Source organism: Pavona decussata, unplaced genomic scaffold (genome assembly GCF_977016875.1).
Source record: "Pavona decussata unplaced genomic scaffold, jaPavDecu1.1 SCAFFOLD_156, whole genome shotgun sequence".
NCBI classification, from domain to species: Eukaryota; Metazoa; Cnidaria; class Anthozoa; order Scleractinia; family Agariciidae; genus Pavona; species Pavona decussata.
In genome coordinates, this window is record NW_028145568.1 from 5,218,644 (window position 1) to 5,235,706 (window position 17,063).

At 41.1% G+C, this 17,063-nt stretch overlaps 2 protein-coding genes across 3 annotated transcripts; both read right to left on the reverse strand.

The window, feature by feature from the left end:
• Nucleotides 1-1,321: 1,321 nt before the first annotated feature.
• LOC146465483 (uncharacterized) lies at nucleotides 1,322-15,666 on the reverse strand. Of its 2 annotated transcripts, none has more exons than XM_085128413.1 (6): nucleotides 15,539-15,666; nucleotides 12,392-12,666; nucleotides 11,624-11,738; nucleotides 11,142-11,181; nucleotides 3,396-3,522; nucleotides 1,322-2,142 (listed from the first exon to the last, which is right to left on the reverse strand). In XM_085128413.1, exons 1-6 carry the CDS (start codon nucleotides 15,606-15,608, stop codon nucleotides 1,624-1,626), a joined length of 1,146 nt encoding a protein of 381 aa, XP_084984539.1. In that variant the 5' UTR covers nucleotides 15,609-15,666; the 3' UTR covers nucleotides 1,322-1,623. The 2 variants fall into 2 exon arrangements, with proteins under 2 accessions (XP_084984539.1, XP_084984540.1); XM_085128414.1 differs by lacking the exon at nucleotides 15,539-15,666 and adding an exon at nucleotides 15,340-15,441.
• Nucleotides 6,353-10,751, reverse strand: LOC146465484 (uncharacterized). Its single transcript, XM_085128810.1, has 2 exons — nucleotides 10,716-10,751; nucleotides 6,353-9,386 (listed from the first exon to the last, which is right to left on the reverse strand). The coding sequence occupies exon 2, from the start codon at nucleotides 8,486-8,488 to the stop codon at nucleotides 6,353-6,355; it is 2,136 nt and encodes a 711-aa protein (XP_084984936.1). The 5' UTR covers nucleotides 8,489-9,386; nucleotides 10,716-10,751.
• Nucleotides 15,667-17,063: the final 1,397 nt, after the last annotated feature.

Sequence of the window (17,063 nt, forward strand, 5' to 3'; positions counted from 1 at the left end):
TCTTTCTTCTTAGAGAGACAAAATCTGTTTCTGATAGCACTCAATCGAACGTAATAGCGTTCTAAAAGGGCTCAAAATTTCTCATGCCCCACCACTTAAAACTGACCAAAGCCGGCTATTTACATCTGATTCTAAAGGACTCAGAACCATATTAAGGCATGGCCAAAAGCCTAATTTGCATAAAGTCAGAAAACACTTATAACATTTCGTAGATTGAACAAAGAAATGACAAACTTGGCAGTCAGATAAAACTTGATGACCTTAAAGGGCCCTAGTCAGCAACACCTTACACCTTACAGTAAAGCAATAAGATTTCGCTAGCTTCACCATGCAATATCAATAATTTCGCATCAAAAATGGCGGAGGCTGACTAGGGTCCTTTAAGGTCTTCAAGTTTTATATAACTGCTAAGTTTGACATTTTTTTGTTTAAGCTATGATGATTGTTTTCTACTTTTATGCAAATTAGGCTTTTGGCCATGCCTTAATATGCCTGAGAATTTCTGCCCCCCCCCCCCCCCCCCCCTTCATTACTTAAAACTGAGCGAAAACAGCTATTCATACCTGGTACTGGACTCCGAAATGACCAAAACCAGCTATTTACATCTGATTCTAAAGGACTCAGAATTTCTGATCCCCCATCACTTAAAACTGAGCAAAAACAGCTATTCACACCTGGTTCTGAGGGACTCGGAATTTCTGATCCCCCCAACGCTTAAAACTGAACAAAATCGGCCATTTACACCTGATTCTTAAGGTGACTCGACCTAGTTATTTTTTGGCGGTACCATCCTACTTTATAGCTCTCTGGTATCCCCACCTTCACTTGTTGACGTTTGTCAGCGTTTAAGAGTCCTTCCCACAAAAAAGCATTTTCTTAAAAATTCGTAGTTTTTTTCCTTCCAATTTTTTCAGGGCCACAATTGATTAACTTCCTACCCGGATTCTGAATTTCATGGTCATTGAAAAACTGTGACATTATCTTCTATAAGCCCAAACCTGAGTAAACATTGAAGACTTTTAGCGTTTTGGGGGAGATGGTGCTTTGGGAGTTTTCTATTGTTTCGAGTCTGTCATGATACAGCATTCTTGTTTAGCACGCGTGTAATGGTCAAATGCAGTTATAATGTTATGATGTCTGTTAGTTAATCGGATGAAATTTAATTTGTCAAGATGTAAACAGTTACCCCAACAAACATCACCTTAGAAATCACCTTATTTGGACAAGTTTCCTTTGGGGAACAAATAACCAATAAATAATGAAGAAACTTGAAATATAATAAACCATATCATTTCATTTTAATAATTTTAATTTGCAAGCTTTGAATTCGTTTTAACTAAGCGTATAACGTGCGTACATGTAAAGTATTAAATTAGAACACGTCTTCGGACGCAGGGGGGCTTAGAAAAGATGACAACAGTTACAGGAAATTCGGTGAATGACTTCTCGTATTCATCAGTTGGTTTTTATTTCACTTCATGGAATCTGCTATCTGTTTGAATTTTACGCTAACTGGTTGTATGTAAGCATCTTGGGCATCTTTAAGGCGTCTTTTACCATTTCTGTGTACTTTGAATAACATTTCACTTAACTAATGCTAAGAATTAAATTGTACTTTTCTTCTCACTGTACCAAGATAAATCCCATCGCCTTTATGTGTTTGTCACCGTTATCAGCTGAGTACACTGCTTCATTTCCACACGTGTTGGAATCATCATGTCTTCCTCCGGTACCAAACCCGATTCTGGAGTCACAAGTACTGCATTTGGCTTCGTTGTTACCAAGGATGCCAATTCTTACTTTGGCCCAGGCTTTGGAAGAAGATACTGCATTGAAGCCTTCCTTGTTACAACTGCGCTGCAAAGATGCTTTAGAGCCAACTAGGTATTTCCAGGTATTACGACCTAGTGAGGTAGCGCGATATTGCCCGTCAGCGATCAAAGAAAAAAGGGAACTGGCTTCTTTGTTTATTGTAATAAAGTTGACCTGCTGGCCGATCTTCATACCGAGGCAAATCTTCGAGAAGGGTGTGTCCCAGTAAGTCGGCAATTTAGTCTCTTGTGAATCGAAGCCAGTCTCCCCTCCTGCAAGGTTGAAGATTTCTCTGTTGCTCCAAAGACTGGAACTGTAGTGAAAGGTTCTCTTGAAAAGCAGACGAGACTGTTAGTTGCAACCAGAAAGTGTAAAAAACAAAACGGAATAACGGGATACTTTAAAAATAACTGGTAAATAATTTGGGTAATATGCAGCAACAAGATGTTACGAAATTGCTCATGCCATTTAATTTTTTTGTTTGCAAATATATTCATACGCAAGTCTTACCATTGTCATTTACTTTAACGAGCAAATTAAACTGATCCAGGATGCGCAACATCCGAGTTTCCCTCCCGAAGTAGAAAATGAATCGCTTTTCTTTCCTACTTATAAAGAACCATTAGTAAGAACAGAAACGCGATCTAACTTTTTTTCGTCAATTATACCCTAACCTGCAAATAACCGAGGTAAACAATTTTCCGCGCGTAGTGGAGGTCAAAATGGCTATAATTAAATCTTGAAATTTGCACATAGGTTCTATAAATACAGAAAGAAAATGGATATTAAATCATCAGACCCCAGTTGTTCAAAGAGCGGATAACGTTATCCAGTGGATAAAATGTACTTCAACTAATACATTTGATCCGCTCTTTGAACTACCGGGGCCAGAAAGAGTCTTTAATTTACTAAATTAAACACCAAAAGGCAGACGCGAAATCAACCAAACTTGAAAAATTCGAAAACAAAAATTAGGCTTCGTTGATTAAAGAAACTTTGATTTTGGAAGCCATTTTCTATGACATCTTTGGCATGGGCCAAATAAAACCGCTTTTCAATAAACGAACTACAACAGGGTTCTATTCTTACAAATGGCTACTCATGACTAAAGAAAACAAAAATAAAAGAAATCGATTTCTCAACTTGTACCAGCAACTGCTTGATGCTTATTCCCTTGTGCCAATTACGAAGCAATGTCAAATCTGTATTATCGGGCAAAAATAACGCTACATAAAATTCGAGACGGGAAACCAATAAGGAATTGAAACGGGTGAATACATAGCGTTCTCTTTCAACCGTATTCACCAGGCGGAATTCCTCATTTCAAGAATTAGACTTGAATTTATCATGTCTTAAATTTAGGTCTAACAAGTTTGTAAAGGTTTATACAGTGCAGGTTTAATCGGGCTTAAACGAGTCTGAAAAGAATGTTTAATTGTCATTTATGGTAGCCTGATTTGTCGCGGTTTTGACCTCAGACATCTCTCTTCTTTGGAATACTGACACCAGTCAGTAATTGATGTTTTTACATGTGCTTGCTTCGTATTTAATTAGTAAGGCTAAAGAGGCAATGATAAACGAACCTTGCTGCCGTCAATCTTCATGACCGGCGTCCATCCTCCTTCTCCACATCCAAAATCTCCCATGTGACACAAAACGGAAATTGGTTTTGATTCCAAGTTTAGGGTAACAACCTGACTGACGTTCAACCTGTTGAGGATCGGAAACATCTAAGAACGAGAAACTGGGAACAATTATGAAATAATTTAAACGTTAAACTCTTGGTGTAACCAATACAGATACCTCTGACCGAATGCTTTAATACTTTTAAATGTTGAACCTCATCGTGTATAAATAAAGGCAGCCTACCTACCTACCTACCTACCTAACTACCTACCTACCTACCTACCTACCTACCTACCTACCTACCTACCTACCTACCTACCTACCTACCTATCTACCTACCTACCTACCTACCTACCTACCTACCTACTTACCAGTATTGACAATCTACGTATCTTGCCTCTTACGAACAGGTCAATTGTTGCCTCGCGCAAAATAACTTCCGCTATGACAGACTGTCCCTATGGAAACCATAATCTTTAGGTCCTGAATGTAGCCGTTATGGTGGGAGGTCATTGTTGCTGTCATTTCTATCTCTACCTCTGATTTCATCTTTCTTTCACATTCATGCGAGGGGTGGGTGGGTGGGTGAGATCAAACTATGGACTGATAGCAGCTTCCAGTGGCGCCCTTGCATGCTGACGTCCGATCTCACCCCACAGAACAATAGGCCATTTTATAGTAGTGTGCTTAGTGACCTGGCCTTGTATTAGTGACCTGGCCTTGTTTCGATACAAACCTTACTGCTTTTCTTATGTAAATGCAAACTAGTTAGCATAAGAACAATAAGATCTACATATGAAAAGCAGTACTTTATTCTCAACGTTCTCTCTCTCACGCTATGTTGAGATTGGGCACCGACAGTCTCGTCCTGTTGATGAATGTTCTGAAGAGGAAAGGGGAGGGTTTGGGTAGGGAAAATCAAACGCAGGACGAAACTTGATGGCTGGTGAAAGAGAGAACGTCAGGGCAAGGGATACCGTGTGCTGCATTTTATACTACAACACTTCGCTTGATCGACAGAATGGCATTGTTCACTTTGTCTCATCTCCTTTTATACGTGAGAGGTGAGACCGCTGAGAATAGTACTTTATTCTCAACGTTCTCTCTCTCACGCTATGTTGAGATTGGGCACCGACAGTCTCTATGTTACAGAGTGTCCTAAAGTCCCAAACCACTGGACCATAAGGAAATCCCGTTCTCAGAATCCCAAACTCAAGGTGCCCCATCCTAAAAATTCGTAAAGTGTTTCAAACGAGATGTAACAAGGTTAAGAATTAAACGTGCGGAAAAGCGGATATAAAGTTTTTTAGACGGTTAAGCTCCATGTAGTTCTCTGTTAGGGCGGCTGTCGCGGAAGAGTCCGCGGATAGCAAATGAGAGGGACTATCCAAACGAAGCACCTCCGCTAGTTTCATGTAGTAGAGAGCAGTTTCTTTGTTATTCCATCCTACATGAGACATTATGTCCGCCAACTGGGAGCCAGATAACGCTAACGTTATGGCTGAGCCCGAACGGAAGCTGTGCAGCGTTTCTCCCTCGTCGATCTTAGCTTCTTTCAAATACAGCTTTAAACGAGCTTCTGCTGAAGAACTTGAAAATGGTTTGTTCACAATATGACCTTGGGGATTAGTTGGTCGAAACAAGTAACCATTTGTCACAGAAACGCGTAACTCGGAAGCCACGGCTACATATGTCTCAATAGCTTTAACTGGACACAACTCAGGGTTAGGGTGTCTCCGAATCCCGAAGACGTTAGAGACGCCATCCCTCAGGGTTTTTCCCCATACGTGGTTGAACAACAGCCCATTGTCCTGGGGGAAACGCAGGATCTCTTCTGTTTTCACCATGCCAAGATCTGAACCACGATCACCGCTAAAGAATAACGTTTTGAAAAACGCTTGGTCCCGCGTCAATACAAACAGACCAGAAGGACTAACCGAGCGCTCCGCAAGTTTCCGATTTAAAAAACGAGCCAGAAGCAACAATTTGGACAAAAATAGGGGAACTGCTTGCTTTGGCGTGATGCGGGCTCGTAATTGTTCCTCAGTTGACGCCTTAAGATATTTTTGCACTTCGAGTGAAGCGGCGGGGTTACCCAGACCTAGCAGGGAGTTCCACTCTCCACAGCGCCCGGTTTCCTTAAAAATGGCTCGCAGTTTTCCAATGTAGGAGTCGATTGTCTTGAATGCCAGGCGTTTAGGACATTTACACTTAGCTGCGTTTTGAAGGTGGGAATCGGGACACCCATTACTATGTACTATGGTTTTGCCATGTCGGTCTTTCCAGACCAAGAACCGAGAGATGTCAGTGGGGCTTGCCGAAAGGATGGTTTTACTATTCGGAAGGGACGCCAAGAAAGTTTCAAACTCCGTACGAAGTGAGCACTTCTGTTTTGAGTATGACGATTGAAGGGAGGCATTATTTAGGAGTTCCAAACGGTTATCTATCGCTTGAAGGTCGACTGAGAGTTTAGGGCTCGGGACACTTGGGGAGACTGTTTTCCTCCTGTAGCCGCACATTTGGCAGAAAAAGAACAGCTTGTCGTTGGGGTGGCTGCACGAAGGACATGACACGGCTGGTACAAACGCTCGAACGGCTGGAGGTAAGTCCTAAAGGATATGAAAGTAAAACAAACAGTTCCTTCTTTATCCTTTAGATTTGTTTTGACATAAATGTATAAATGAAGCTATAAAACAACTGTCAACAGATGTATACTGGAAAACAATGATTTATTGACAACATTGATTTCACTGAAGTAATGGATGGAGCTAAATTAATGGGAGAATTGGCAAATTTAAAGATAGCTAAGTGTTCTTTGTTTGGCTCGTGCGCTAACCAAGAGCTACTACTTGCTTATCCGATGCGGAACACCCAGAGATCCCATGGGATAGGCCAATTGTTTGAAAACCCATGTTTAGAGGGAGTGAGGAGCGCTCCAACGGTTCCGGCAACGGCCAGCAGGTATCGGGAAGAACATGTAGACGTTAACAAGGGGCCACCAAAAATGCCTTGGGCACACGTCTGGTACTACGATAGTGTAGGATAATTGCAGGCTTCTCATATACTTGATAACATGAGGTATTAGGCAGATCGGGGGAAAGGCGTATGGGTTCTTGAATACAAACGGATCGTACAGATCGGGCGATTGCGCGAACACGTTCACTCCCAGGGATCCCGGCAGAGGGTTTTCAGAGAAGAAAGGTAACTTGGCACCTGACAAGTCGGATTGGGCGTTTGAAGGGCGTGCCATTAGATCGACAGAGTGCCCATTTTCGCCGCCATACCACTCTTGTACTACTATCCATAGGGATGGGCACAATTTGGCATCCTGTAGGCTAAGGCGTCGCGAGGGGAAGTCGGCTTGGTTCTGAGAACTAGGCACAAAAGTAAGGTGCAAATCGATGTTGAGTTTCGTCATTGTGTTGAATAATTTCTTCAAGGCGCTAGAAAGCGATTGAGAACGAGAGCCCTGTCGATTCCATGAACGGACTAGAGCCATGCTGTCGACGAAGGCGTCGACCCACGAGTTTTTGATGGTATCAGCGAATGATTCAAGGACATTATTGAGCGCTAAGGTCTCCTTAGTGGCGATATCGGCTTGTATTGTTGAGGCGTCCCAGTAATCATAAACGTTCGCCTCAATGGCACCCGGACTCAGTGCACCTCCCCAAGCGAAGCGAGATGAGTCGGAGAACAGCCTGACGTGTGTGTGTTTCTCAGACCGCCAGGGAAGAAAACCGTCCCAGGTCTCAAGGAATAGCCAGTGCTCAATTTCATTCTTTAGAGCGGCAGACATCTTTACAGGTCGAGCAGAACGCGTGGCGCGAGACACAGCTAGGTTTATTTCATTAACATAAAGCCTTGCGCCCGGAACTGCCAAGCTCATGGACACGCATTTACCGCTGAGCCTTTGCAAGGTTAGTAGGTCCAGGTTATCGCGAGCCAACGTTTCTTTGATGAGACGAAGAAGCTTTTCTTTTTTATGGGGTAACAAGGTAAACGCCTGTAGTTCAGAATCGATACCGAAACCAAGGTATGGCACCTGTTTTTTCGGGGTAAGGTGAGACTTCGCCAGACCGATAAAGTAGCCGAGGGAAATTAAGATGTAGCACGTGAGAAAAATACCCGCGACGGCCAGAGCAAAATTCACTTCATCCCTTGAGGCGAGGGCTTGATAGGCGGCTGGTAAAATGCCACCTGGAAATGACAGTTGGCCATTATGGCGGTCGTCAATGTACAACGAAGAGGGAATGTTCCATGAACGAAGTCTGTGTGACGCAACTAGACCAGTCGTATGATATATATAGGCCGAGGATTTCCAGCCAAAAGGAATACATTCACTCACAAAATACCAACCTCCCCACTGGAAGCCAAAGTAAGTTCGACTGCTGGGGTGAAGTTTGATGTGGTCATATCCTGACTTGTCGTCGCACACTGTTTGGTAAAATCCTTTATTGACATACTTAGGCAAGTGTTGGACGCTATCCAAGGCAAACGGACGGTCTTCGATCCACAGATTAAGAAATCTATCGTCGTTGCAGAGACGCGGCTTGCTAGGCTCGACAGTGAGGGGCATAATAAGGTGGGGTGGGGTGCATTCTCCGACTTTGCCCCACAAAGAAATAGCACCGGAACGCAAACGGTCCAGGAGCGTATCAGAAATAAACGAGGCAAAAGGTTTGCACGACAGGTGGTTGGGGAAAACGCAAGGCGGTGGACTACCACACTCGTAATTCCTTCCCTTGTAACTACCCTTAAACGGTCTAAAGAACTTCGTTACGTCTACACCGTTAGTAATCCAATCACGGACTTCAGAGAAGCGCTCATCGTTCATATCATTTAATAAAGCATTCCATTGTGGTGCATGGCGATGGAGTTCCCCTGCTAGGAAGTGATCTGGATCGCGGAAAACAAGGCGAGACATATCCGCTAATGAATTTCCCTGTAACACGAGGGCGATATCCTCATCAGAGATGTGGGAATTGTTTGCCATCCCTTGGGCCTCATCAACAACAGAACCATCGATGCTTATCCACTGTAACTTATTCATACCAACTGTGTTAGGCTTGAAACCGGGATGCTTTTCCTAATCGTGAAAGCAAGGGTCTGACAGCTAAAAGGAAAATAAAAAAGAACTTGGAAATAAATTAGGGCCCAAGGAATGGCAAACTCAGCCCCGGTAATCCGAGAGGGAAAGTGAGCTTCCCTTTGAGAATGCCACCCGAGGGGGGAAGGGTGCGATCGAAAAGAGATAATTGGTTCCCACATCTATGAACAGCGTAGCGAGTCGTAAAATATGTAAGTAATAATATGTTAATAAAACCCTGGGGGGGTGGGTATAATGTATATGAATAAACAAACATTGTGATGCAATAGTGTTCATTTGACTTTAATAGTACTAAAACGCATACAAAATGAGGATCGGGCAGATTCTGCTACTGAGATGTCGGTCGAGGCTGGTTGTGACCTGGACCGCCTGAAGAAAAATAGCGGGTCGGCGGAGACCGCTTAAAACATTGCGTAGACTTGTGTCCGGGCGTACCACATCTGTAGCAGGTCACTCGAGGGTGTGACGAGAACCTCTGACTGCCTCTGGCCTGAGGACGCGAGTAAGGCGAGGGACGTCTAAACGACTTGTCGACCTTGGAGATTGTGTCAAAGATTCTTGTAAATTCCTTGTCCGCGAGAAGAGCCAAAAAGTAAGCTTTAAACTGCTCTTTCGGCACGTGTATTTTCTCTCTTAGGGTGGCTGCTATGATGTCAAAGCTGGCGGCCTTATCATCACCAGTTGTCTTCGCTACGGAGACGAGCTCCTCCGCGAGGCGCAAGGCCTCGTATTTGTCGAAGTCCTCCAGGCGGCGACTACCATAATGGGTAATGCGATTCTTTAAAGCCTGAATGGAGGTCCCTTGGGCATTTTCCAAAAATTTAATTCTTTCTTGCAAAGCCTGAATGAGAAAATGAAATAGACAGATGTATTGCGAAGTGTAATTTCATACCGCTTAGCGGCGATACAAAAACATTCGTAAATGAGTACAAGCATTGTGATAAGACCCGGTAAAGCGGCAGGGAATCTTTTGTTCCGACAAAGTCGGAGTGCAAATATAACAATTAACAGAACAATACGAAAATAAACAATTCAAGTAGAACAATGTGGCAAACAAGCACTCAGAAATGGCAAATTAAGACAATTAAAAAAAAATGAAGAGTGAGAATAATCGACAAAGATCGCACAAAGATAATAACTAGTTCTCTGCTGAAGTATGTTTTGAGGTCAACAAAATTGAAAAGCTTTGAAGCTAACCGAGAATTAGAATGTACACATAATCGGCAAAAATAGCGCATATAAATAAAATTCAGAAAGTGGTAAGTCGACTTCAAGTAGCCCGCAAAACTACAAAACTATACGTGTTGAAGCAGGGCAAAAAATTAATTAGACAGTCAATCTAAAGCCGCCCGCAAAGCTAAAAGCTACTCGTTTTGAAGCAGGGCGCAACATGAATTGTAAACACATTATCAGCAGGGCGTAACAATAATTACGAAGTCAATTTCAAATTGCCCGCAAAGCTAAAAGCTACATGTTATCAGCAGGGCGTAACAATAATTACGAAGTCAATTTCAAACTGCCCGCAAAGCTAAAAAACTACACGTTTGAAGCAGGGCGTAACAATAATTACGAAGTCAATTTCAAATTGCCCGCAAAGCTAAAAAGCTACACGTTTGAAGCAGGGCGTAACAATAATTACGAAGTCAATTTCAAATTGCCCGCAAAGCTAAAAAGCTACACGTTTGAAGCAAGGCGTAACAATAATTACGAAGTCAATTTAAAATTGCCCGCAAAGCTAAAAAGCTACACGTTTGAGGCAGGGCGCAACAATAATTACGAAGTCAGTTTCAAACGGCCCGCAAAGCTAAAAAGTTACACGTTTGAAGCAGGGCGGAACATGAATTGTAAACAGAGTTAAAACTGCCCGCAAAGCAACCAAGTACACGTTATCAGCAGGGCACAACATAATTGCGAAGTGAATTTTAAATTGCCCGCCAAGCCAGGGCGCAACATGAATTGTAAACATGCCCGCAAAGCAACGAAGGTCGCACGTTCAGAAGCAGGGCGTAAAATAAACTGGGGGGTAAAGAGAAAATTGCCCGCAGAGCTACAAAGCTACACGTTAAAAGCAGGGCATGACTTGAGCTGAAAACAGACTTAAAGCTGCCACGGGAATACGAAGTGCAAGAACACGTGTACGATACTGGAGTAAAACAAAAATTGAACAAACCTCCAAAGTGACTTGTTCTCCAGCGGCGTTTTGAGGGGGTTCTTCTGCGTTTGGTGGAGGTGGAGGCGGTGGTGGTGGTTGAACAACCGCGGCCGCTTGAGCTGCTGGAAGGTTTTCCTGTGCCGGGACTTGTACAGCAGGGTCCGCCATTTTGAACTATGCTCTTTCGCTTGATCGACAGAATGGCATTGTTCACTTTGTCTCATCTCCTTTTATACGTGAGAGGTGAGACCGCTGAGAATAGTGAGGTTTGTATCAAAACAAGGTCACCCCCAGCCTCGCTTACAATCCAAGGCCAAGTCACTAAGAACACAACTGTAAAATGGCCTGTTGTAAACCACCATGAGACTATGTCATATGTGCGGTATACAAATAACATTCCCACATATTGAATTTAGAAAAAACACATTCAATATACTCTCTTACTGGTATTTATCATAGACAACCTTGCATGACTTTTCTGCAGCTGTAAAGATATAAAATTGAATACATTCAGCTTTAATCCGTCAGTAGGCCACAAACATACCATGTCTTTTATTTTCCCGCGCCACTGAATTCAGACATCAATAACGTTTTTTCAAAATATCCAAAAATATCCAAAATATCCAATGGAAATAATTTTATGACGTTTGTCGCTTCTTATGGAAATTTGTTTCAGTTTTTATATAGTGACGTTAACTTTTATTCCCGCCTATTTCTTTTTTTTTTCTTTTTTTCTTTCTTTTCTTTTTTTTTTTTATTCTGCTGTTTAGTACTGGCGAAAATTTCTTTATTAAAGTTTGTGAACCTTATACCATTACTTTATTGACCTCGTTGACTTTCATCAAATTGAGTAAGGTAACGATGATAGTGACGAGCTGGATGAAATCCAGTTTGCTGAGGTTTATTGTAAATGGCATAGCAATTACCTATTTCGCAATGTTCTCCGATGAATCCTTCTGTACATTTGCATTTGAACGTGTGGTATTTGTAGCTAGCCTCACAAGTACCACCGTTTTGGCACGGCGAAGGCAGACATGCGGTCTGAAATACAAACAGAAAATTTCCAGGAGTAGCAGAGTCAACAAAACATTCATTTTTCTACTGACAAAGGAGCTGACATTTTTAATGATACAATGTAAAGGAAATAAATGTGATAGAAACCGACGTTTCGGAACATCTTGCGTCATTATCAAGGTTACACAATTAATGATAAAAAGGCGGTTTGAGAATAGGCTAAGTTGAAAGCGAATTTGCATAGAAAAGTGCCAAGCTAATTACATGAATACTGTAGCACAAAGAGAATCAGACTGTACATTTAGTGTTGGTTTAAGAACTTGAATACACGTCATTTCATTAGCAAGGCAGTCAAATTTGTTCGTGCATTTCTTGATTACATTGAAACGTGCTGAGAAATTGTTCTTAAACCAACACTGAATGTACAGCCTGATTCTCTTCCTGCTAAAGTATTCATGTAATTAGCTTGGCACTTTTCTATGCAAATTGGCCTTCAACTTAGCCTATTCACAACCCGCCGTTTCTATCACTTATCTTTCTTGTCTCATGTATTTCCAAATCGTTTCTTATAATGCAAAGGAAATATTTTAATTGCTAATTACTGCATGTATTCTTCTCAACTTTTTATATTTAATTTTTTCTTTCAGCAGGATTTTCATTGATAACAGTATTTAAATCACCTTAATGGAAAAGTGATGTGAAGAATCGTTCCTCTTGTACTTCTCGGGTTTGCTGTATTTTTCATAAGAAAGCAACTCACACCATAGCTTTCCATCAGCTTGTTGGGATGCAGCCAAGTTCAAAGAAAGACAGGAGGGATTGTTGAGACATTCAAAGGTGCAATAAAACATGCCGTGCACTATGTATGTTCCAACTCTTGGCACATTCAAATAATGGAACTCGTCTTTTATGAAAACGTCTTGTCGGAACTCGGGATGATACAAGGCGTTACATTCTGCGATAAGAACCATAACCACAATTATATGCAATAGCTGCAATATTAGCTGTGTAGCGAACGGATATTTAAGTAACTCTGCTTCAGTCGGGGACGCAAACGTTAATATTCTAAACTGTAAAATTTCTACCATAGCAAATATGTATACACTATGGTTTTTTTTTTATTTCTTGTGTCCATTCAAAAGTCCCGTCGATGGTAATAAAAAAATATCAGAAAAATAAAATAAATTAAAGTAATCCTGAGTCTCGAAATATTGGTTGTTTCTTTTCTAACAGCTGACTGAATATGGATTAAAAGTAAGACAAGAAGCTAAATTCGGTATAGTGGACCAAAATTACCATTACTTCTTTTAAAACCAGGAATAAGGGCATATTTAACCATCTTAATAGAAAACTAGACTTGGGGAAAGCTTTGAGTATCACTGGGAAGACAGCCAACCTGGTTGAAAAAGACAAAATAAAAGGGTGGTTTCACTGATAGCGGTTGCGCATAACTGCCGCCGTATAATTTTATAATGGAACTCGTCTCTTATGAAAAAGGCCTGTAGGGAATCGGGATGATGCAATTCTACAAAAAAATTATCATTATAATAGCTGAAATATTAGCTGCGTGTCTAACGGACTCTTAAGTAACTCTGCTTCGGGCTTGCAACCATTAATATTCTAAACCATCGCGCAGAATGCCTGGACATCATGAATAATTCATAGCCACTGAAGCGGCAATCGCGCTTTGAAGAGCTATAAATTAGAGAAGAATGGTCCAAAACTAGGCAACTAGAGGTCACAAAATTCACTTTCCCGAGTCTCAGAAATGCTAATCTCAATGTTCACGCACGGCTTCTGGAAAATCAAGGATTAAGCTACAATTTGCACTAAAAAAGAATGAAATTGAGAAAGTAGAAGTTTTATGGTTTTCCACTTGAATATACAGTAAATTTGGCAAATTTTTGTATAGACAGTCATTTTGGAGAACTGTTTTGGGAAAACTAATGTACCTACTAGACTTTCACGCACGGCAAATGGTAGACGAGTCTTTCCTTGAAAAGAATCCGTTTTAATTTCGAAAATTGGTCACGAGGAACCTTTATGTTTTTCAGTTTGAAAATTGTTGGTCGTAGTTTTATTTGAAAATGGCGCGTTCAGAGCTGGCGAGCTATTGTTTTCAGCCCAGACATGAATAACAATAAATGTCAAATGAAACAATGCCTATTGTTGAAAACCACTCTGCATGAAAAAAATATTCTTAACTACCGCGAATTTTAAAATTGCCATATGCATCAGCTGTTTTACTCACGATCTACGGACAAAACAAAGATGACAGCGTGCGCGACCAAAAAATACAATAGTGATCGGGAGCTGTTTTTAGAGCTCTTGGAAAACCCGCTCCGTCCGTTGTTAATCCACATCGTGCCGCCATACGTTAATGTTATAAACTCTGCTTACGATTTTCAACTGAACGGAGAAGGTATATGGAAATCATTGTGGAGGGACGTTTGCGGGAAACCGGCCAATTTGTTCGACAATCCTTTCCTTCGCCTACAAATTAGAGGAATCTGGTCGCGAGCGCGAATGTTCTATTTAAAGCTTCTCTTGTTTCGCAACAAAGAAAAGGCACGCGCGCGCGAGTTTTTTTCCTGCATAAGCTACTCAAGATTCAGGCGCGACAAGTATATTCACTTTATTTGAAAATCGACATTTAAGTTTTCGTAGGTTCGAATGCCTGCGAAGGCGCCACATTTGTTGCCGTGGGTTTGGCGATAGGTAAGACTTGCCCTATTCACAATTAGTATAAAGCAGGCCAAACAGTCTTTCAAAAAACAGTTTCTGTTATACTATTGAACGTTAATACACTTGCTGCCGGTGCGCACTTATTCAGCCATACTGCAAAGGTGCGATATTAGGAAACAATAGAATGAACAATAGCTTATGTGGCCATTGTCTTTAAGCTCCGACCTGACAAGTTAATGAGCTAAGCGGTATTCCCTGCGGAGCACGGCGCGCGTAGATTTGGACCAATGACAGTCACTCAGTTTACGCTTCACAGCTAATATTACAGATCTAGAACTTTTGCCGTGCAGTAAGTAAATGTCCCCAAAACAATAGGCATTCTGCGCGATGCTATTCTAACTGAACTAAGTCCGATTATGCGGGTAGTTTTATGGCTCACTGTTGCTTTTCTTTCCAAGATCGGAGACCAGTCTTCGTATAACGTCGGCTTATCTTGTAATTCAATGAACTCATTATTGTACGAAGACAGCTAACGATCTTGGAGAGAAAATCAACGGTGAGCTACGCCAAGTGTTTACAAGCAAGAAAATTGTTGGTGAGATATCGAACAAAGTGACAGAAGACAAGACACCTAGGCTCTCATTAATCAACGTAACAATGCGTTGTCTACGAGTTTAAATGTGATCTGTGTGATGCAGACTATGTAAGCTACACACGCCGACACCTTTTTCAGCGCATTTATGAACATAAAGATTCTGCTATTGGGAAACAGTTACGGGGCATATACAATCAGACGATTAATGATCAGCGCGAACAATTTACCATTTTAAAGAAATGCCGCGTGGAAAGCACGAATTTCTAATATATACGAAATGGTTTTCACCAAAGACGAGAAGCCCAAACTGAATACTCAATCTGACTCTATTAAGGCAAACCTATTTACCTCATAATTAATACCCTCTCATCTGTCAAATTGTGCTTGCTTAAATTTAAGCCGATTAATTTTCGCAGAACAAGTAAGTCCCAATAAATGCTTGCATTGTTTACCAACCCAACAGCAGTCTTCTCGTGTTAAAACGTTCCTTGTGACAAAATTTAGAAACCAAATTTTAATAAATTAATGTTCCACTGTCAGAACTAACCTAATGCAAAGGTTCTTTCCGGTGAAGCCAACACGAATGAGAACAACCAGTGAAACAAGAAACAAAGCATGGCGAATTAAAGCTTCTCAGTATCTCCAGCGTTTGCCAAAAGAGTTGAGTTCAGAGCTCTGAAGGTTTCTTATCCTGTGCGTGTAGTATAACAAAGGCGGCGCAAATAAGAGTTTCCCTTTCTTACATTTGAACTTCCGAAGGTCAATTTTAGCCAATGGTAGTATATTAAACGACAGGTGAATCATTAAATATTAATTTGCAATAAGTTTGCCGCACGTTGGTAATTAGCTGGTTGGATGTTATCATTATACGATTGACAATTCTTTCCTAAACAGCCAAGCCTCCTTATCTTTGAAACGTTCCAAACTAAAGCGTGGCTTTTCGATTCAGACAAATTCGGTCCAAGACTATTTTTTCGCTCTGAAACATTTTGTCATTATGGAAGACAATAGCAAATTAGACGGAGAGAAATTGGCTTTCCTCCAAGACCATGGGAGGCAAAAAATTTTATCAACAACTGCAAATTTATTCACTGTTCCTCTTTCTTCTTAGAGAGACAAAATCTGATCCTGATAGCACTCAATCGAACGTAAGAGCCTTCTAAAAGGGCTTAGAATTCCTGATCCCCCATCACTTAAAAGTGACCAGAACCAGCTATTTACATCTGATCATGGGCTATAGGAAACATGGGTTTCGACTAAATAAAGATCATTATTATTTTAAATTAAGTTGAATTACTCACAATGAAGTAGTCTTTTGTCTTTTTTGGTCGTTTCTCCGCATTTATTTCTTGTAGAATAGCCATAACATTCTTATATCGCCAGCATGCATTCGTTAAGTTTTGGTAACCGTGCCATGTTATTGAAACCCCAGGCGCAGCCGCTAAGCGCGTGTGCGTTAACACTACTGAAAAGTGACTGAGTAGGAAATGATTTAACCGTTGCAAGGAGATTAGAGCTATTGGCCAATCACTGAACCGAAAATACAATAGGCATTGTTTTTCAAATTCGTCTGCACCTGGTAAGAGCACTGCAAACTCCTTCCACCCCTTGCTAGTTACAAAATATGACAAAAAGATTGCTCTCCCCACGTGGAAAGAGTCAAAAACAATTTTGAAATATATGACTGGACTGATATATTTGGGCTTTGAAAAATGCTTAGTTTATTGGATTGCTGTTGGCCAAACTGTGTATTGAAATCAATTATAATTTTTCTAAGTCAGATAAACAGAAGAAGGTCAAGAAGTAGATTAACGAAGGAAAAAGTTCCATTAGAAAATTTACATGTAATAACATTTTATTCAGGATTTTTGCAAACATTAATTGACGTATTGCAGTCCGGTCTTCCCAGCTTGAGCGAGCGCCAACTCCAGGTTCTTCGGATGGCTTCAACATCGTATGAAATTTGTTGCAGTTAAATTACTTGCACTTCTAACAAGCTTAAAGAGATATAGATATTTATGGCAAAATGCAACAATCACTATAATACAGAAGAAAACAAAGCGAACAATTTA

Bases quoted from the DNA above. Each gene is read 5' to 3' on its own strand.
- LOC146465484 (XM_085128810.1), bottom strand. From the start codon at position 8,488: ATGAATAAGTTACAGTGGATAAGCATCGATGGTTCTGTTGTTGATGAG.
- LOC146465483 (XM_085128413.1), bottom strand. From the start codon at position 15,608: ATGCTTTGTTTCTTGTTTCACTGGTTGTTCTCATTCGTGTTGGCTTCA. The intron at 12,667-15,538 runs GTTAGTTCTGAC...TTCTTATCGCAG, and splicing joins GGAAAGAACCTTTGCATTAG to AATGTAACGCCTTGTATCAT. The intron at 11,739-12,391 runs GTGATTTAAATA...TTTGTATTTCAG, and splicing joins CACATCACTTTTCCATTAAG to ACCGCATGTCTGCCTTCGCC.